We start from the raw sequence: 22,556 nt of genomic DNA, 5'->3' as shown, positions 1-22,556 counted from the left end.
GCTAGTGTAGATAAAATAACAAAACTTAAACTAATCTTTGGCCGTTCCTTGCACACTGTGACTCAGCAAACTCCAATGTGACTCAGGCAGAATAGGATTTTCTGCCTCACTAAGCTGCTAGAACTCTTTTGTTGAATTATCTACTGTAGAAAGAAAAAAAAAATCCAGTGTTCTCTATAGTCATATAATGTAGTTATACCGATCTGTTCCATTAATTGTTGTTCCATACTTAAGCCTATTGTGTAATTTTCCCAGTGTTTTCAGATGCAAATATAATTCTAAAATCAGGCTTAGACCCTTCCTTGCTGTCACTGGACATAGCATAATATTTAATTCCTACCAGGCTTAGCACCCTGGCACAATTTCCCCGAATTCTCTGAGCTCCACGATCGCCTCCACCTCCCGTCCATGTGTTCTTTCAGTACTTGCAACTTCTTTGATCGGTAGCCAAACCTCGTGATCCTACATAACCTTCCACTACTGAAGTTCTGTGCCTCCATAGGTCTTCTTCTCGAGGCCTAATATCCACTTTTTATTCCCTTCTTTTGAAACATGGCCAAACTTATAAAGAGCTGCATGCAATGGCATATCTATAATTGGTGTGGGGTGCACACGGGCCCCTGGATCCAGGGGGGCCCACACTGAACACCCTGCACCCATATATAGTTATACTTACCTCTATGCAGTCTCTAAAGTGCTCGAGAGCAGCAAAAAAAAAATCACAGGGAAAATGGCAGCGCAGTAGAGATGTCCCCGGGAATAAGGCGCAGACGCCATTTTCCCGAAGACCAGCACAAGTGCAGTAGATTCTGGCACCAAGCCAGAATCTACTACACTGCCAGAGAAGACTTTTAGTAAGAGAGAGCCACTTTATATGAGGAAGACATGCCTTTAATAAGAGAAATCCACGCCCTTTTATATGAGGAAGACGTGTCTTTTAGTAAGAGGCGACCATGCCCTTTTATATGAGGAAGACATGCCTTTAATAAGAGAAATCCACACCCTTTTATATGAGGAAAACATGCCTTTTAGTAAGAGGAAGCCACGCCCTTTTATATGAGGAAGACATGCCCTTTTATATGAGGAAGACATGCCTTTTAGTAAGAGGAAGCCATGCCCTTTTTATATGAGGAAGCCATGCCTTTTAGTAAGAGGAAGCCATGCCCTTTTATATGAGGAAGCCATGCCTTTTAGTAAGAGGAAGCCATGCCCTTTTTATATGAGAAAGACATGCCTTTTAGTAAGAGGAAGCCATGTCCTTTTATATGAGGAAGACATTCCTTTTATATGAGGAAGCCATGCCTTTTAGTAAGAGGAAGCCATGCCTTTTTATATGAGGAAGCCATGCCTTTTAGTAAGAGGAAGTCATGCCTTTTTTATATGAGGAAGCCATGCCTTTTAGTAAGAGAAAGCCACTCCCTTTTATAGGAGGAAGACATGCCCTTTTATATGAGGAAGACATGCCTTTTAGTAAGAGGAAGCCATGCCCTTTTGTATGAGGAAGACATGCCCTTTTAGTAAGAGGAAGACATGCCTTTAATAAGAGAAATCCACACCCTTTTATATGAGGAAAACATGCCTTTTAGTAAGAGGAAGCCACGCCCTTTTATATGAGGAAGACATGCCCTTTTATATGAGGAAGACATGCCTTTTAGTAAGAGGAAGCCATGCCCTTTTTATATGAGGAAGACATGCCTTTTAGTAAGAGGAAGCCATGCCCTTTTATATGAGGAAGCCATGCCTTTTAGTAAGAGGAAGCCATGCCCTTTTTATATGAGAAAGACATGCCTTTTAGTAAGAGGAAGCCATGTCCTTTTATATGAGGAAGACATTCCTTTTATATGAGGAAGCCATGCCTTTTAGTAAGAGGAAGCCATGCCTTTTTATATGAGGAAGCCATGCCTTTTAGTAAGAGGAAGTCATGCCTTTTTTAAATGAGGAAGCCATGCCTTTTAGTAAGAGAAAGCCACTCCCTTTTATAGGAGGAAGACATGCCTTTTAGTAAGAGGAAGCCATGCCCTTTTATATGAGGAAGACATGCCTTTTAGTAAGAGGAAACCATGCCCTTTTGTATGAGGAAGACATGCCCTTTTAGTAAGAGGAAGACATGCCTTTTAGTAAGAGGAAGCCATGCCCTTTTATGAGGAAGACATGCCTTTAATAAGAGAAATCCACACCCTTTTATATGAGGAAAACATGCCTTTTAGTAAGAGGAAGCCACGCCCTTTTATATGAGGAAGACATGCCTTTAATAAGAGGAAGCCATGCCCTTTTATATGAGGAAGACATGCCTTTTAGTAAGAGGAAGCCATGCCCTTTTATATGAGGAAGACATGCCTTTTAGTAAGAGGAAGCCACGCCCTTTTATATGAGGAAGACATGCCCTTTTATATGAGGAAGACATGCCTTTTAGTAAGAGGAAGCCACGCCCTTTTATATGAGGAAGACATGCCCTTTTATATGAGGAAGACATGCCTTTTAGTAAGAGGAAGCCATGCCCTTTTTATATGAGGAAGACATGCCTTTTATATGAGGAAGCCACGCCCTTTTATATGAGGAAGCCATGCCCTTTTATATGAGGAAGACATGCCTTTTAGTAAGAGGAAGCCACGCCCTATTATATGAGGAAGACATGAATTTTAGTGAGAGGAAGCCATGCCCTTTTATATGACAAAGACATGCCCTTTTATATGAGGAAGACATGCCTTTAATAAGAGGAAGACACGCCCTATTATATGAGGAAGACATGAATTTTAGTAAGAGGAAGCCACGCCCTTTTATATGAGGAAGCCATGCCCTTTTATATGAGGAAGACATGCCTTTTAGTAAGAGGAAGCCATGCCCTTTTATATGAGGAAGACATGCCTTTTAGTAAGAGGAAGCCACGCCCTTTTATATGAGGAAGCCATGCCCTTTTATATGAGGAAGACATGCCTTTTAGTAAGAGGAAGCCATGCCCTTTTGTATGAGGAAGACATGCCTTTTATATTAGGAAGACATGCCTTTTAGTAAGAGGAAGCCATGCCCTTTTATATGAGGAAGACATGCCCTTTTATATTAGGAAGCCATGCCCTTTTATATGAGGAATACATGCCTTTTAGTAAGAGGAAGCCATGCCCTTTTGTATGAGGAAGACATGCCCTTTTATATTAGGAAGACATGCCTTTTATATGAGGAAGCCATGCCCTTTTATATGAGGAAGACGTGTCTTTTAGTAAGAGGAGACCATGCCCTTTTATATGAGGAAGACATGCCCTTTTATATGAGGAAGCCATGCCCTTTTATATGAGGAAGACATGCCCGTTTAGTAAGAGGAAGACATGCCTTTTATATGAGGAAGACATGCCTTTTATATGAGGAAGACATGCCTTTTGATTGAAGGGTAACATGTCCAATGAATGTTAACAATTGTCATTTATTTTAAACCACCAGGATTTTTGCAGGCCTGCAGAGCTCTCATGATTGCAGCTATATGTTTGGGATTCTTTGGGACAATATTTGCATTTGCTGGCATGAAGTGTACAAGGATAGGAGGCAGTGACCAAATGAAAGCTAAAGTTGCCTGTTTAGCTGGAGTACTCTTCATATTCTCAGGTAATATAATTTGCAGCATAGCTAACATTTCTGATAAATTAATGAAAAACACATTCAAATACCAAGTAGCTAGATCTTCAAAGCCCCTCTTTGGATCACCCATATTTCCCAATAACTCTGCAGAACAGCTCTTGTGCTATAGAGAATAATTTAATCTTTATTAATGTAAATTTCCCTGACAATGGGCCTGATTCAGACCCACTCGCGAGCGGCTGTCCGCTCGCAAGTGGGTCGATGTTCTGGACTGAGCATGCGCACGACGGAGGGAGCTCCGTCGTGCGCATGCGCCAGACGCGACGAGCGAAGGAAATTCCTTCGCTCGTTGTGTCCGATCAAAGGGGGCGTGCTGTCAATGTTGATTGACAGCACGCCCCCTTTGGTAGGCGTGCCTCCCTGACGGGGGCGTTCCCACGGGAACGCCTCCCGTCAAAAGCCAGCCCACTGACATCACTAGTGATGTCAGTGGGAGTGATTTTGGCTCTGATAGAGCCAAAGTCACTCCGGAGCTTGCGGTTGAAAACCTCAACCGCAGGCTCCGGCTCGCAATTTCGATGGTCTCGACCATCGCGGCCATCAAAATGCACGCTCGTATAGCCTGTGGGTGGTGACCCACAGCTGTACGAGCGTCCAGAAGGACGCTCCATTTTCATGGAGGCTGGCCCTCATTCAGAGCGTGCGCTCTGCTCAGAGCGTACGGCTCTGAATGAGGGCCATTGTCCCTTTAATTTTTATTTAATAAATTATAGTATAGTCAATTAGAGCTAGAGAGTGACATCAGAGATGTACGTAATGCCGATATTTACGCAGATCGAACGACTATTTGCCATTGCGCATGCGTGTAAGCGACACTGCGCACATGCAGCCATTGTTTTGCGATTGCACTCACACAGAGGGGTCATTCGCAGACAGAGTGACAGTCAGTGTTTGGGGAGGTATCGGGGGTTGGTTAGGCAAAGACTGATGTGTCTGACCGTTTAAACGCTGTTTCTTATAAATCAGCCATTGCAATCTTCTTTGCAGCATTTGAGTTCTCTGTGTGTCAGGAGAGGCTGGTCAGACTTGACTTACATGCTGTGTGACTGCCCGATGTTCCCGATATTTACGCTGTTGCATGACGTAGGACAGATATGAGAAGGCATCACTGGGGGTTCCTATGCTCGGGAAAGCTTTGGAAACATTAGCATATTTTACAGCTACGTTACTTTCGAAATCGCAGCTGCGATTGCATTAGCGTACATCTCTGGATCAGGTCCCTAGTCATGAATAAAGGAGCAACAGCGCTCAAATCAGACCTACCAGGATTTATTCTAATTACTGGTGCAAGTGGTGAGAACGGGCAATGTTTCACTCTTTATCCTACTGTTTTCCTAATAGCCCAATGATCAAAAATACTTAAGTGTCCATACTGTGATGTATTCCAGGTACATGCTCCTTGACCGGTTGCTCTCTGTATGCCCATAAAACCACCTCCGAATTCTTTGACCCAACACTTGTATCGGCAAAGTAAGTTGTTTCCCTAATGCATGCTGCAAATACAGATGTACTGTAAGGCACAGCTGTGACAAAAGTTAGTATGAAATTCTTTATTTCTTTTTCATTATATTTTTATGGAAACATGGTCAGTTACTAAAACATTACAAATAATGGGGGATTAGAAATATACACATATTAATGTGTAACGCGATACAATAAAAGGCTCTCAGAGTGCAGAGAAAATACATGCATTACGGATTGTAAATCCAAACTGTATAAGTGATGCAGCTTGCAAGAGCAGTACTAATAGTGTAAGATACTGTACACTGTAGGGGTGTATCGTAGGAATCAGTATGATTCACCAATCCCGGCAGCTGCAGCCCGACAGAGGAGGAAATCCCGATCGTCCCCAGGTAAGTATAAACTAACCTAATTTTACCCCTAACCCTCCTTTAGGGTGCCTAACCCTAACCTCCACCCTTTGCCTAACTGTAATCCCCCCTCTAAGTGCCTAAACCTAACCCCCCCCTTCCCCGCCATCTAAACCTAAGTCCCCCGGGGGGTGCCTAACCCTAACCTCCCACTGACGGTGCCTAACCCTAACCCTCCCTCCCCCTAGCCTAACCCTAACCTCCCTTGGAGGTGCCTAACCCTAAGTCCCCCCCGGGAGCCCTAAACCTAACCCTCCCCTCCCCGCGGCTGTCCGCGCCCGGCATCCTTTCGATTGGAATGCCGGTCTCCCTGCGTCGGTAAAATGACAGGCGTCTAGATTTAGACGCATGTCATGTAACCCTCGCCGGGATTAAGTAGTCTAGAAGCCGGTGGTCGGGATTCCGTCCGCTGGCTTCATAAACGTATAGTATATGGTATGCGATCTGCTTAGCTCTGAAGTGTACTACAGTAGGGATTCCCTCCTCAGACCACTGTATAAATAGAAGTGCATTGGCACTTCTGGAGCATTCCCAGCAGGGGTCTGTAAGAAGCATGTAGCATCATCCTATGTGTTTTCTTGTTAGCCAAGCCAAATATCATGGATGGAATGAAGATGACCCCCACCCTGGACCCCTAGACTTAGGTGAACAATAAATTAGAGGGGCTGTTTCTATTTCTAATAAATGTATTTTTGAAATTGACGTCTATATATTATTTTTTGGAACATAATTTCTCCATGCCGTATTATAGGTCCAGCAAGCTCTGGATGCTTGGACATGCTGGCAGTTGCGGTTACTCCACCCCTTTAAAGGTGGTCTGGCCATGCTGAGACTTGTACTGCACCAGAGATAATTTATGGGGGGTTTTTTTTATACTTTTTTCCCCTCAAAAATGAATCCAACACCCACCATCCTGGGGTGTTGGGAATACAGCCCAGGAAATATAGCCTCGTGCTTAATGGCCTAAGGCTGGTAGTAATTATGGTGAAGACACCCCATTCTGTAGCAGCAAGCATGTTTTGCATTTTATATTTTTGCCTGCGAAATCGTCAACAATCAGCGGCTTTGAAAAGCCACTGTTCAGTAAATATACCCCTGATCTCAAACCAATTGAGAATCTGTGTCAGTGTTTTAAAACTGGAGCGTTCAAGCATCATCCCACTAAGCTGAATAACCTGGAGCAAATATGTCTGGAAGAATCGGCCCAAATCATCCCGTAACAATGACCAAATCAGGAACATACCTAACCCAAAAAAACTTAGGACAAAATTTACTAAGCGGCGGGTTCTAAACCCCAGCGGTTTGGTTGGCGGTTTTGCTATCCGCAGATTTACGAAGGCCAAAACCGCTGCAAAACCGCCGTCAAAACAAATTTTAGAATAGAACATGGCTGTCATTTAGAAACTGCCACCAACCACCTAGGGTTTAGAACCCGCCGTCAAACCGCCCCCAAACTGCTGGGGTTTAGAACCCACATTTGCCCTTAAAGTTGTTACAGCTGCAAATGATAGTAGTAGTCAATATTAATGTGGAATAAATATAAAATTCAAATAACATAACTTTTTTTTCTTTGAAATTTCATTGAAAATGTATTTTGAGTTTCCTGCAAACAAAAAATAGATAAGGAATGAGGGATATAGAAGGAAAAAAGGGAGGGAGGGGGAGTATACATCCAGGTTTCAAAATATTACTAATGCTACAATGTAATACCCACAATTAGACAATGAAGTAACAAGTGAAAGCAATTTATAAAAGGGTCAGAACAAAGCCTAAACATATCACTAAGTATAGTAGCGAAGGCAGTTGAACATCAGGGAATTTATTGTCAAAGGTAAGTCACCTGAAGAGGTGTGGATCAAAGAATGTGCATCTTCCTTATCAATGGGGAACTCCTGTCAGGAAAATAACTTCATTAGGGGGAACCATGCAGAGGAGAAATATGGGACCCCCAAAGTCTCTATTTTGAAGTGATAATGATCCTTAGATACAATCTTAGGGAGTATTGGGGGGGGGGGGGGATGTCTTCCAATATTGAACAATTGCTGCTCTGATAGCTACCAAAGTATGATGCAAAACTCAGGCTTTGGGGCAGAAGGGGGAAATAAGCACCAACCCTGGGTCTGGGTCCGCAGCCACACTGAGAACGGATTATATCAATTTAAAAACTTCCGGCCAAAATGTGGAAATACCTGTACAGTGCCAGAAAATGTGGTATAGTGTGCTAATAGCGCAGCAATCGCATCAGACAACAGGATGGCCACATTGTATGCAGTTTATTAGGAGTAAGATATAACTTATGTAGCAATTTTAACTGCATCTATGTACAGTATGTTTCAGGCATTGTGACACAGTATAGGCAAAGTAGCAAATACTCTTACCACACTGGAGTGTCATGGAGAATGGACTACCACTGCAACTGTGACCAAGACCAGGGGCGTAGCTAGAGCTATTGGGGCCCCATAGCAAAATTTCCACATGGCCCCAAAGCATAATTTCCACAGGGCCCATACAATTCTAGCTATGCTAATTTCCCCATACTACTCATCTTCTGAGCCCGATACTCCGTCTCTCCACACTGATGCTGGGAGGTGGCGTAGCCATGGTCTGGGGATGTCCTAGCACAGCCACCTCCTAGCATTAGTGAGGAGAGTCGTATGAGAAGGGGAATGAAGAACGGTGCTGCTGGTCAGTCTGACAGGGGGCCCGCAGTGCTCATGATCCCTACAGCAAACTGCATCCTAGTCAAAGGCTGAAGTGTGCCTGTGACTTAAGAAGCAGTTTGCAGGAGGGATCAGCGGACACTTCTCTCACTATAATACAGCTGAGATGAGCCAGCTACAGTGGGAGGAGGATCCATAAAGCGCTGCGGACCTCATAGCAACCACACCCCTGTACCCACACAGTGGCTATGTCCCTGCCCAAGACCTTTTGGGTCATAGCAGAATAACGATATTGGAACAAGTAGTAAATGGTGCCACCGGAGCCTCTGAAGACACTGATTGGCAGAGGCGCAGTACAGATCCTTCACATTCGCCCATAGCCCACAATCAGAATTGTACGCAAACCATCACGTTTGCCTACAACTCTGAATCAGATTAGTCAGGTTCAAGTAACTGGATTGCACTGGAGATATGTCGAAGTAATCACTGGTGCAGGTGTGCTGGAACACACAGACAGAATACTTTGTGAAGCAAATGCTGAAACAGGTTTGCTAGATTGCACTGGAGATATGCTGATGCAATACTGAACAGGTTTTCTGGATAACACTGGAGCAGATAGCAAAGCAGAATCTGGAACAAAGTTGCTAGCTTCTGGGAGAGCCATACCCCGTAGACACAGGGAAATCAGGAGCCCAAGTTTGAAAAGGAAACGAGAACTACAGGAATTTTACTTGAGGAATATGAGATGATCTGGCCCAGGAGGAACAGAGAAGCAGGCTTAAATAAGACAGTCACAGGTGCAGCCGATAGCTGCTGGGTCAGGTAAATAACATAGGCTTGTAGTTTACCAAACAACATATGGGAATCCTAGCGGGAACATTGTGAACTAGCACTACAGGAGAGAGCTGCACCACTAGTGGAACAGTGGTACTGCAGCAGATCATGACAGCTTCTGTAAACCTTTTTAGTTATGGGACGTATCCCATCTGGAATATGTGTGGGGGGTTTCCCTCTGTGTATTTTTATAATGTAATAAAATGACAGAACAGTCATAGCGTATTATCCCCAGTATCACAAACAAACTGGAAAGTAAAATGTGTGGATCTTCTGAATTGAATGATGTTAGGATCAGGAAATAGCTTCACCGAAAAAGTTATTTTATTAGTAGGATAAACAGACCTCCTCAGAGTCCAAATTTCGCTCAGAATCAGCATCAGCTTTATTGTCCTGTCTTACATTCAAATGACCAGAACCATGTTTCAGTGTTACCCTAGATTGTCTCCAAAACCATTTCTCAGAAGTAATTATGGAGGAATTTGCATAAAAGAGAGGAAAATGAGGTATTCCATAGTGAATCAACCTTTATTAAACTATTTAAAACAGAGGCATTGCTTGGAATGCCACTTGGCGAAATATTAAAATAACAGTTTGCCCAAACAGATACTCAATTAGTGGTCAGGAGTAAAACATTTTGGGATACACCTGGATCTCCCTGGGGTGTTTTCCCTGTGTTCATTTGGAGACTCTCACATTACACTATTGATATAAGCGAAAAGGAGAGCGAGATTGAGGTGGTTGAAAATAGGCGCTAGCTATGCCCTCAATGATGCTATCCACACCACACAGCACATGTCACACCCCCTTTGCAGACAGGGAGTGTTGTCATAGTGTAACAACACTAGTCATACCCCCACATCAGTAGTTACACCCCCACATAATAGGCCCATCATATATTTTAACTCCAGGCCCATGTAGACCTTACTCTGTCACTGCCTGGCAGCCCTGTACAAAACCCACGTGGTCGGGGTTTATCAAGGGACCTATGCTGGAAAAATCAGATTAGCAAATATCTTTACTGTATTAAATAAAGCATTAGGCCTGTAACTTTTACAGTCCAAAGGATTCTCACCAACTTAAGTATTGGTATAATCTGGGCATCTAACATTCTAAGGAAAGGATCCAGAAGTCGTGGGCTCATTACAGAGAGCAGTCAAAGTAAGAGCCAGATCACCCTAAAATGCCAACTTATTTATTCATTCATCTGGACCAGGAGCCTTATATTTGAGTAAATGGGAAATAACATTCTGACCTTCATCCAATAGGCATTAAGTGCAGCAAGGGCCTCCTCACTGAGTTTTGGGAGAGCAACATCAACTAAAAAGGGTATGTAGTCATGTCGACATTACAGGTTTAGGGTTATACTGTGGTTAAGGTTAGTACTCAATAAAAGTGTTATGTTGACTTGCCGACTGTCAACATATATGCATGATGTCGACATTATGGCCATGTTGACATGGTAAATGTCGACATAACAGCCATGTCAATATTCAGAACATATTGACATTTATGGTGTCGACATTTTGTACCACATCCGCTGCAAAGGAATGAATGAAACACTCAGTGGGTTTAGAGAAATAGCAGATGAATTAGCAATATCAAAGGGATTACACATTTCTCTCCCTGGGGTTCAACAAAGATTGGACTCTGTTCCTCACCTGACGACAATGAGGCTTACGACCAAGTAGTCTACTAGCCCTACTTCAAGAGACAAAGCTCTTGATGCTGCTCCTGGGCCATTGCAGGTCTGGGGCCTTTTCTGACCAATCAATGTTCCAGCCACAATGATGCCCGAATCAGAGTTTATAGAGCATGTCCAAATCATGCAGAAGAATGATGGAGCCTGGCCACCCCACCTGCAGAAGTGCTTGTTCTGCCACTGTTTTGTGGTATTTTAAAGTGTCAATATCATGACATATTTAGTGATTTAGAAATATTCTCTGCTAAATACAGCCTAGAGCAGGGGTGGCCAAACTGGTCCTCGAGATCCCCTAACAGTTCATGTTTTCCAGGCCACCTGTGGATCTGTAGAATGTGTCAGTTAGAAATGAATGCACCACATGTTTTAAAATGTGACAGTTAGTAATGACTACACCTGTGCACCAGCTAGGTGGTCTGGAAAATGTTAACTGTTAGCGGATCCCAAAGACTGGACTGGCCACCCTTGGGCTACAGCTTTCTGCTCCATTTTATTGGTTTTGGACAAAGATGTGCACTAGGGCCCTCATTCAGAGCCGTACGCTCTGAGCAGAGCGCACGCTCTGAATGAGGGCCGGCCTCCATGAAAATGGAGCGTCCTCCTGGACGCTTGTATAGCTGTGGGTGACCACCCACAGGCTATACGAGCGTGCAGTTTGATGGCCGCGATGGTCTTGACCATCGCGACCATCGAAACTGCGAGCCGGAGCCTGCGGTTGAGGTTTTCAACCGCAAGCTCCGGAGTGATTTTGGCTCTATCAGAGCCAAAATCACTCCCACTGACATCACTAGTGATGTCAGTGGGCCGGCTTCTGACGGGAGGCGTTCCCGTGGGAACGCCCCCGTCAGGGAGGCACGCCTACCAAAGGGGGCGTGCTGTCAATCAACATCGACAGCACGCCCCCTTTGATCAGACACAACGAGCGAAGGACTTTCCTTCGCTTGTCGCGTCTGGCGCACGAAGGAGCTCCCTCCGTCGTGCGCATGCTCAGTCCAGAACATCGACCCACTTGCGAGCGGACAGCCGCTCGCGAGTGGGTCTGAATCAGGCCCTAGGTTCACTGTCCCTCTCCCTTTGTGATTGTTTTTTGCTCCTTTGATTCAAATTACTTAGATGAGGTTGTCTACATACAGTATAACACTATTAGCTATGTGATGAGAATAACGTTACCTGTTGCTTGCTGCAAAGTAACAAGCTAAGAGATATAGAAGGTAAAATGACGCATACAGGTGTGGTGTTTGTAGATAAACAATCAGTCATGATGGGTGCATATTGCATCTGGTTGCTAAGTACAGGAGACGACTGCCTTTGTTTATTTGTGTTGTAGGATTTAGACAGGACTGATAGAGGTGACCTTAGAATCAGGCATTTAGTGATTATGATTGCGTATGCCATTACCACTAGCAGTAAGGACCTACTAGAATATACACCAAATTACATTAGGGAAAGAATCCCAGCGCTAATAAGCTAGAGCAATCTATTACGAATGCAGCAGTGAAAAAGAGGTGATTGTCAACATCACTAACACCACTTACTAGAGCGCAGTGTTTTTTTGTTCTACCAAATTACATTATGCATGTTTTATTTTTGTCTGTTGTTGTTTTGCAGATATGAGTTGGGGACAGCACTGTTTGTGGGATGGGCTGGAGCTCTGCTCTGCATGGCTGGAGGATTTATGTTTTGCTGCACGCTTTCAGGTGGAATCACTTTTCCAAGGTATAAATTACATTTATTTTATATTTGGTGTAAAAAGATATGCAACCTGGTGTCCTAGGTAATAGCTACAGATGTGTCCGTATACATCTAGCCTCTTTGCACGTTAAACAGCCCTACTAGACGTGCCATGCCGTGGTGTGACTCTGTAGCGCTGAGCGTATTTTCCTTCAAATGAGTCTTATTCGCAAAGCGATGTGAATAGGTTACACAAGCAGTTGCTGCTGATTAAAATGATATTCTGTGTGTGACTGCTGGTGTATCTGCATGTGAAACGTTACGTTACAGTGTTACAGCCGCTGACACTCTAACGTAGCATTTTGCATGTAGATACACTCAGTGTCACACACAGAATATAGGCTTGCTGCATATAATTTTATTCAACAGAAACTGCTTGTGTGCCCTATTCGCATCGCTGTGCAAATAAGTAGGGGTGTGCAACGGCCACTTTTCGTGTTTTGTGTTTGGATCTTTCTTCGTGTTTTGGATCTGGATTGGTTTTGCCAAAACCACCCTTCAGTGTTTTGGGTTCTGGGTTTTGGATCTGTATTTTTTTTTAAAAAAAAGCATAAAAACAGCTAAAATCACAGAATGTGTTGATTTTTCTGCTCCTATGCTATTATTAACCTCAAAAACCTTAATTTCCACTCATTTCCAGTTTATTCTGAACACCTCACAATAGTGTTTTTATGTCCAAAAGGTTGCACCGAGGTAGATGGATGACTATGCTAAGCGACACGAGTGGGCGGCACAAACACGTGGCCCATCTAGGAGTGACACTGCAGTGGCAGACAGGATGGCAGTTTGAAAAACTAGGCCCCAAACAGTACATAATGCAAAGAAAAAAAAAGAGGTGCAAGATGGAATTGTCCTTGGGCCCTCCCACCCACCCTTATGTTGTATAAGCAGGACATGCACACTTTAACAAACCAATCATTTCAGCGCCAGGGTCTGCCACACGACTGTGGCTGAAATGATTGGTTCGTTTGGGCCCCCACAAAACAAGCTGGCAATTAATCTGGCCCTGCACAAACTGGCTCTAAGGAGGCAAGATGTCGTCCTCATCCTCCTCATTCACCGATTCCTCACCCTCTTCAGTGTTGTGTACATCCTCATCGTCACAGAGTATTAATTCGTCCCCGCTGGAATCCACCACCACAGGTCCCTCTGTACGTTCTGGAGGCTGGTCTCCCTGGAAAAGTTGATAATTCATTTTTATGAACATCATCTTCTCCACATTTTGTGGAAGCAACCTCCTACGCCTTTTGCTGACAAGGTTCCCGGCTGCACTAAACACTCTTTCGGAGTGCACACTGGAGCCGGGGCAACTCAGGTAAAATAGAGCCAGTTTGTACAGGGGCATCCAAATTGCCTCTTTTTCCTGCCAGTACATGTACGGACTGTCTGACATGCCTACTTGGATGCTGTCACCGATGTAATCCTTTAACAGACAGATGCACGCTTGTCGCTGCTGCTTTAAGGATGCAGGTGCGGCTACAACCCACACATTTCACAAAGACAGAAAAAAAAAGAATTTTTTTATTGTTTGTGGAGCGCACGTTGAGGGTTACACCACCCTTTAACAGACAGACGCACGCTTGTCGCTGTTGCTTTGAGGACAGTATCATATGCAGTGACAGTAGACTTGTCAGAAATTGTTGGCACGTCCTTCAGTCCGGACCAGATGTCCAAACCGGCACTTGACTTATGACACAGACGCACGCTTGGCGCTGCTACTGTGTTGATGCACGTGCGGCTACATCACACACAAGTCACAAACACATAAAAAAAATAGTTTTTTATTTTTTGGAGCACTTTGAGGGTTACACCACCCTTTAACAGACAGACGCACGCTTGTCGCTGCTGCTTTGAGGATGCAAGTGCGGCTACAGCCCACACATTTCACAAAGAGAAAAAAAAAGAATAATTTTTTTATTGTTTGTGGAGCGCACTTTGAGGGTTGCAGGTGGAATCTAGACGGGATTTGGAACCGGGGACACACTACCTCCATCAATTGTCTAAATCCCACTGCACTAATGGCGGATACCGGACACACGTCTAACACCAACATAGCAGTCAAGGCCTCAGTTATACGTTTTGCTTCAGGATGACTGCTGTCGTACTTCATCCTCCTCGCTAGGGACTGTTGGAGGGTCAATTGTTTAGTAAAAGTAGTGGTGTTCCTACTTCCTCTCTGGGATGATGAGCAACTCCCCGCAGCAGCAACAGCACTAGGAGGAAGTGGTTCTTGATCTTTCCCTATTTTATTTTTATCGGAGAAAGTTTGGTCCTCCATTTATGTTATATTGATATATACGTGCGGCGCACACAAACACAGAAAATATTTTTATATTTTTGCTGGAGAGTAGTGCACTTTGTGGGTTACACCACCCTTTAAGAAATGAGCCAGCCGGCTCTTTACTTATGGGACACAGGCGCACGCTTGGCGCTGCTCCTTTGTTGATGCACGTGCGGCTACAGTGCACACAATTCACAAACACAGAAAATATTTTTTTATTTTGTTTGGAGTGTACTTTGGGGGTTACAGCACCCTTTAACGGACAAGCCAGCCGGCCTTTTACTTATGGGACACAGGCGCACGCTTGGCGCTGCTCCTTTGTTGATGGACGTGCAGCCACAGTGTACACAATTCACAAACACAGAAAAAATATATTTTTTTTGCACTTGGGGGGAGCACCCCTGACGGACAGAGCACCCCCTGGACAACACTACAGCACCCCTTTAGGACTGGGACACTGCACAGGACTTTGGATTGGACACAGCCCCTATGGACAACTGACTGCACAACACAGTCCAGCCAGCCCCTATGGACTTTGAAGTAGTGGACACAGCCCCTATGGACAACAGCAGTACAGCGCAGCATAGCACAACACTACACTGCCCTATACTACACTACAACACTACACTACACAGCCCAGCCAGCCCTAACTCCCACCCTCCCTCTTCACTGTCCACAGCCGAGAAAATGGCGCCGACGCGGGTACCTTATATAGGATCCAAAACCCGCAAGACCCGGAAGGCGGGATGATGAAGTTTTGCCTCGATTTCAGATCCGAGTCAGGGAAAAATCGAGCCTGACTCGGATCGGCCTCGGATCGGGGGGGCTCGGATTTCAGAAATCCGAACCCGCTCACCCCTACAAATAAGATGCATTTAAAGGGAGAGAGTTGCACGAAAAGACGCTCAGTACTACCGAGTCACATGATGCTCACACACGCATTATGTGGAAAGAGACTTGTAGCGCACAGAAGACAGATGTATGTGGACACATCTGTAGTTCCCACAATCACTTGAAAATGAGTCAAGCCATGCTTGCTGGACGCCAACTGGAGAATTGACACCCTAGGCATTCACCTATATGGCCTAAATTTAGGGGGCAGCTCTAAAAAAAAAAATCTTATGGATAATCATATAAAAGGAATTCTGTAATTGAAAATATGGTAAAGAATGTTACAAAATTTGTTGCGTGTACACACTAAGGGTCATTTACAAAACTGTGACCAACAGTATAATTTTTGTGCTAGCTATTGAAGCTTGCAGAGAGGAGAGTGAATCCTTCAATGAATCTAGAAGAAGACCTTTTAGACACCAAGCCCCGAAGCCTTATGGACCTTTAGGGTGCAAGATGTTCATGCCCACTCAATAATCCTTGCGAAAACACTAGGCCCCACACTATGGGGATTGGCTTAGCTCCTCAAAACTGTGAAATCGGTTTTGGGAATTAACATGTTGTTCCTTTTGGTGGAACAAGATGGCTGGATTGAGGAATTCCTTTGTAAAGAAGCAAGAAAACTCCCTGTGCACCTACATGCATCAGATATTTAAATGAGCTTTAATGGCTGGAATATGTGCATTGAGGAGGGGCAGGGGAAAGTGATTATTTTAGCTGGTGGACACAGAACATTATTTACCAAAATATCAGATTCTTTGCACATGCTTGGAGATGGCATCGACCTACAATTGATATCAGAAGCATAGGAATTGTTACAAGGTCATCATAAGATTACCCCACACTTCTTGCTGATTGCCATGTTGCAATTCAACAACCAATCAGAAGGTGGCAACAATGCTCATAGGAGACCTGAGTAGATAAAGGTCCCGATTCAGAGTTGTATGCAAACCCATTGGTTTGCATACAATGCCGATGTTTAATGATTGGCGCATGCAGATGATCTGTACTGTGCATGTGCCGATCACTGACTGCGAGATCGCTCGTAGTGCCCCCAAGCTGCAGCATGAGTGAGAAGCTACGGCCGTTATTGTAGGTGAGCCTAAGATAGGGTCTTCCTACACAGATTTCCTGTCCTGGCTAACAGTAGACTTGCACAGAGATGGCCAATGGCTGCGTCCACCAAGACAGATGATTGTGATGGTGATCCAATGCCACGTCTTTGGACGCGGCACTTGTATCTTCAATGCCGTCAGGAATCGTCTTTTGTCCTTAGAAGCCTCCTGCGGCATTAGCATATTAGCTGTATGGTATTGCACAGCCGCTGCGGCAGTGCAATACTATACACCTATGATCAGACCCAAACTGCTCATTTTCACCCCCACAATCCCCATAGCAGGACGACTGAATAGAGGCCATAGCATGAGGCTGGGATTGGTATACTTATAGTAAATCACTTAGCCACTCCCACCACATAGCTTGGGCTAGAAAGTGTTCATGTTGGTAGCCCTTTATGTTCAAACATAATTACAGCCAGCATCATGAATACTAAACTGATTATTCTTGAGCATTTCACTGTTTTGTCTGTAGCAGGACAATTTACTGATGTCAGTGACATTATTGCAGTGTGTCCTGTATCATGTTGCTTGTAATGAATCTGTGATCTTTAGAATATTACATACTCTGCAGATTTAGATTTGTTCTACATTTGATTATCAGACACCTATTTTTCTTTCCATCTGACAGCCCTGATACACTTGAAAATTAACAGTCGATCTATATCCCAACACGAGAAGCCCGATGGGGGACTTCAGATAGGTGTCAAAATGCAGATGCCTATCTGAATCCCGACAGGGGTTTAGGCACCCCCGGGGGGTACTTAGGGTTAGGCACCCCTAAGGGAGGGTTAGGGAAGGGGGGGAGAGAAGGGAGGGTTATGGTATTTACCAGCTTGCGTCGGGATCTCCTGCTGTCGGGCTTCTCGTGCCGGCATTTGAACCGGCGACTATTACAGTACATACTGATTCCCTAGAGAGGAAAGGTGGAGGTATTACTCATAGCAACCAATCAGCTTCTACTTAACATTGTATAGAATGTAATTACTAAATAACTAGAAGCTCACTAGTTGCTCAGGACAACTTCTCCACTTGTACCCTTTAGAAAGTGTAATATATTTCCCCCACAGTCTCTGCCATAAGGTAGGAATATAATGTAATCATTGCAGGTCAATGTATTTTACTCAAACAAGCACCATATAAAATGAAGCAATAGTTGTTTGGGCTAAATGCTATTATTTAAATTATTATTTTAAATTACATAATAAGTGTTTTCCTCAAGTATGAAATCCTCTCTATACAACAATATAATAAATGTGGATAAAGTTTGTGCAAAGAAAAATGGGATTTTGGTACCTACCGGTAAATCCTTTTCACTGATTCCACAGGGGACACTGGAGGTGCTTACGCTGGGGGGTATAGAGGCGTGGATAGCTGGAGCTGGCACTTTAAAATTTAGAAGTGTGGAGCTCCTCCCCCTCTATGCCCCAACAGCCCTCAGTTTAGAAAATGAAGACCGAGAGGAGGTGGAGAACAAGCGGAGTGAAAGGGAGAGAAGAACACACAATAACTAAATCATACAACATACAGAACAAAACCGAACAGGCAGGCATAGAGCGCAGAGGTGGGCGTCCAGTGTCCCCTGTGGAATCAGAGAAAAGGATTTATCGGTAGATACCAAAATGACATTTTCTCTTTCATCCACTAGGGGACACTGGAGGTGCTTACGCTGGGGACGTCCCAAAGTTACCCCCACGGGCGGGAGTGCTCTGTGGCACCTGTAGAACAAGGCGACCAAAACGGGACGCCGAAGAGGCAAACGTATCAAATTTGTAAAACTTGACAAACGTGTGAACTGAAGACCAAGTGGCCGCCCGGCACAATTGTGACGTAGATGCTCCTCTACCGGCCGCCCATGACGCACTCACAGAACGTGTGGAATGAGCCGAAATTGACGAAGGAGGCTGATGGTTAGCACTAACATAAGCTTGATGAATAGTCAGCCGGATCCAACGTGCTAAAGTCTGCTTAGACGCTGGCCAACCCCTCCGAACCGCATCATACAGGACAAAAAGCGACTCAGACTTACGAAGGGAAGCAGTCCTGTCAACATAGATGCGGAGAGCCCTAACTACATCCAAGGTAGAAGAACCAGAGTCCTCCACCAACGATGGTACCACAATAGGCTGATTGATATGGAAAGCCAACACGACCTTAGGAAGGAAAGCGGCTATCATCCGGAGTTCCGCTCTATCCGCATGAAACACTAGGTAAGGAGGTTTATAGGAAAGAGCCCCCAATTCTGAAACCCTACGAGCCGAAGCGAGAGCCAGGAGGATGACCGTCTTCCAAGATAGGTACTTAAGATCAACCTCCTCCAAAGGTTCAAACATGGCCGACTGAAGAAACAGAAGAAAAAGATTAAGATCCCATGGATCAATTGGATGTAGAAAAGGAGGTTGCACGCGCAAGACCCCTTGAAGAAACGTCTGCACCTCAGGAATGAGGGCCAATTTCCTTTGAAAGAAAATGGAAAGGGCAGAAACCTGCACCTTTAAGGTTCCCAGATGAAGGCCAGAATCCAGACCCGAAAGGTCCTAGACGGAAGATCCTGACTGGAACACCATGAGATATAAGCACGCCAGATGCGATGATAATGCGCAGCCGAAACTGGCTTCCTGGCGCGTAGCATGGTGGGAATAACCGCGTCTGGCATACCCCTATGTCTTTTGATATCGGTTTCAAGACCCACCCCGTTAAACGTAGCTGCGCTAAGTTGGGGTGTATGAAAGGACCCTGCTGTAGAAGATCCGGGCGCAGAGAAAGGGGCCACGGATCGTCTGATAATAGGGACCGAAGGTCCGAGAACCAACTTCTCCGAGGCCAGTTCGGGGCCACAAGAATTACCGAGGCTGACTCCTGTTTTATTCTTTTTAGAAGACGAGGAAGGGGAATCGGAGGGAAAAGGCAAACGAAGTCGTAGGTCCACGGACTTGTCAGAGCGTCTACTGCTTCCGCCTGCGGATCTCGAGTTCTTGACATGTATACTGGAAGCCGATGATTCAATCGTGACGCCATGAGATCCACCTGAGGACATCCCCATCGACGTATCAGCGCGTTGAACACGTCTGGATTAAGCTGGACATCCTGTCGAATTAGGTAATCTGCTTCCCAGTTGTCCACACCCGGAATGAATACCGCTGACAGGATTATCGACTGATTCTCGGCCCACCGGAGGATCCGAGTTACCTCTCGCATAGCCATGCGACTCCGAGTCCCTCCTTGGCGGTTGATGTAAGCGACATCCGTAGCGTTGTCGGACTGAACTCTTACCAGACGAGCCTTTAGCAACTCTGTTGCCTCTAACAGTGCATTGTAAATCGCTCTGAGTTCCAACACATTTATGGTCCACTTCTGTTCTAGAGGGGACCATCGACCCTGAAAGTGATAATCGAGGACTACTGCGCCCCACCCTCGAAGGCTGGCATCCGTGGTTATGATGATCCAGTCCCACATGCCGAACCGTTTTCCCGCTAACAGATTGCTGGATTGTGTCCACCAAAGAAGGGCTACTCTGGTAACCGGGTTCAGACAGATCTGTCGATGTAGGAACAGATGAGACCATGACCCCTGTGCTAACAGGTCCAGCTGAAACACCCTGGAGTGGAACCGGCCGAACTATAGTGCCTCGAAAGCAGCTACCATTTTCCCCAAGAGACGCAGACAAAGAAGCATTGACACAGTCTTTGTTTTGAGGACCAGCTGAACTAACAGTCGGATATCCTTGGCCTTGTCTGTTGGAAGAAAAATCCTCTGAGATTTCGTATCCAATATCATGCCCAGAAATAAAAGTTTCTGGGACGGACTGAGATTCGACTTCTTGAAGTTGATTATCCAACCATGTTGGATTAGAATGTGATATGTCAGTAAGGCATGATCTGATAGAAGAGGCACCGATGGAGCCTTGAGTAACAGATCGTCCAAATAAGGTATTATGTTCACTCCTGATGACCGAAGGAGAGCGATCATGACTGACATGAGTTTGGTGAAGATGCGGGGAGCCGAGGATAACCCGAACGGCAATGCCCGAAATTGATAATGATCCTTCAAAATGGCGAAACGCAGAAAGGCCTGGTGTGGTTCCCAAATGGGAACCTCGAGATATGCGTCCTTGATATCCAGGGATAATAGGAACTCCCCTGGTTCCAAGCTCGCTATTACTGACTTTATAGACTCCATCTTGAAACGATACATCTTCAGATACCAGTTCAAGGACTTTAGGTTTAAGATGGGCCTGACCGAGCCATCCGGCTTGGGTACTACAAACAGGTTTGAGTAAAACCCCATACCTCGTTGAAGTTCCGGAACTGGAACTATCACAGAAGATACTACTAGAGACTGGATAGCCTCCTGTACAACCTTGGCTCTTTTTGCCTGTATTGGCAGACTTGTAGTGAAGAAGCGAGGTGGGGGGGAGGTCTCGAAATCTATTCGGTACCCCAGGGTAATTAGTCTTCGGATCCATGGTTCTATGGAAGTCTGGTTCCAAACTCGTTGAAATCTTTGCAGGCGGCCTCCCACTGCAGATGGTCCCAGGTGGGATGGAAGACCGTCATGCCACTTTTTTCTCAGCTGGTTTAGGCTCTGGTCTACGAGCAACCGTGTGTGGACGACCTCTACCTCTGCCACCTCTTGGTTGCGTGGGCGCACCTCTGGTCCTACCACGAAAGGAATGTGTTACCCGAAAGGAATTAAACGAAGGTACCGTGTAATTTCTTCTGGGAGCCGGTGCAGCTGATGGAAGGAAAGAAGATTTACCCCCTGTGGCTTTGGATATCCATTTGTCTAATTCCGGCCCGAACAGCATGTCGCCAGTGAATGGTAGACTTTCCACCGCACGCTTGGATTCTGCGTCAGCTTGCCAAGCGCGTAGCCAGAGGGCTCTGCGGGCCGAAATTGCCGAAGCAGATATGCGAGCACTAATCTGACTGATATCCTTTTGAAGCTTCTCCCATGTAAACTGCAGATTCACGGATGTGGTCTGCTAGTAGACGTAACTCTGCTCTGGAATTACCCGAGTCCAATCCTGTAATCAATTGATCGGCCCAGGAAACCACCGCCTTGTTAACCCAAGCGGTAACAAGTGTGGGCCTGAGTTGAGCACCCGCTGCTGTATAAATAGATCTTAACGTTGTCTCCAACTTACGATCCGACGGATCTTTTAGTACTGTAGCTCCCGGTACTGGGAGTGCTGTTTTCTTTGAGAGACGGGAGACAGATGCATCTACTGGAAGAGGGTTTTCCCACTTCTCCATCATGGATGAAGGAAAAGGGTAACTAGATGAAAAATGGCGCGGAATCTGGAACCTCTTATCTGGCTGTTTCCAAGCTACCGAGAGCTGTTGCTGAAGTTGCTGCGAGAACGGAAAAACTGCAGAGCTCTTCGGTTGTTCATTAAATAATTCAAACTCCTGTGATGGAGGAATTATATCCTCAGGCAAATTCAGAGTCTTTCTGACCACCAAAATTAAAGATTCCACCCCGGGAGAGGTGGACTCTAACTCCTGAGGGTTGTCGTCCTGTAACGCAACCTCCAATTCCCCTTCTTCGGTATCCATAGTAAGGAATTCTTCCTCCGACTCCTCTGACTGGAGAACAGTCGTCAGAGTACGCTTCGGTCTCTGGTAGGAAGTGGAGGGTGCGGATGCCGCTGTGCCCATAACCTGTACCAAGGTGTCTAGAGACTTAGTTAGCCCCGCCACCCAGGGAGGTTGAGACTTGCGTGCCTCAGCTAACTCTGACGTTAAGTCTGACATAACTCCTACCATGTCAGCGGCCCACGGCGGAGCAACTGAGTCAGGAATAGCCATCAGTGGATCAATTGTTATACAAGCATCACATAAC

General features: G+C 45.3%; 1 protein-coding gene across 1 annotated transcript in view; it reads left to right on the top strand.

Moving 5' to 3' along the window:
- The window catches only part of CLDN10 (claudin 10), a 48,127-nt gene that overhangs the window by 23,860 nt on the left and 1,711 nt on the right, over positions 1–22,556 (top strand). The window contains exons 2-4 of the mRNA XM_088457047.1: positions 3,433–3,594; positions 5,016–5,097; positions 12,303–12,410. Coding sequence (XP_088313173.1) covers positions 3,433–3,594; positions 5,016–5,097; positions 12,303–12,410 — 352 coding nt within the window. The remainder of the gene's footprint in view (positions 1–3,432; positions 3,595–5,015; positions 5,098–12,302; positions 12,411–22,556) is intronic.

This window comes from Taudactylus pleione, unplaced genomic scaffold, assembly GCF_031769625.1.
Source record: "Taudactylus pleione unplaced genomic scaffold, aTauple2 ptg000041l, whole genome shotgun sequence".
NCBI classification, from domain to species: domain Eukaryota; kingdom Metazoa; phylum Chordata; class Amphibia; order Anura; family Myobatrachidae; genus Taudactylus; species Taudactylus pleione.
Note: the sequence above shows the minus strand (reverse complement) of the source record. Positions and strands in the feature narration are given on the sequence as shown.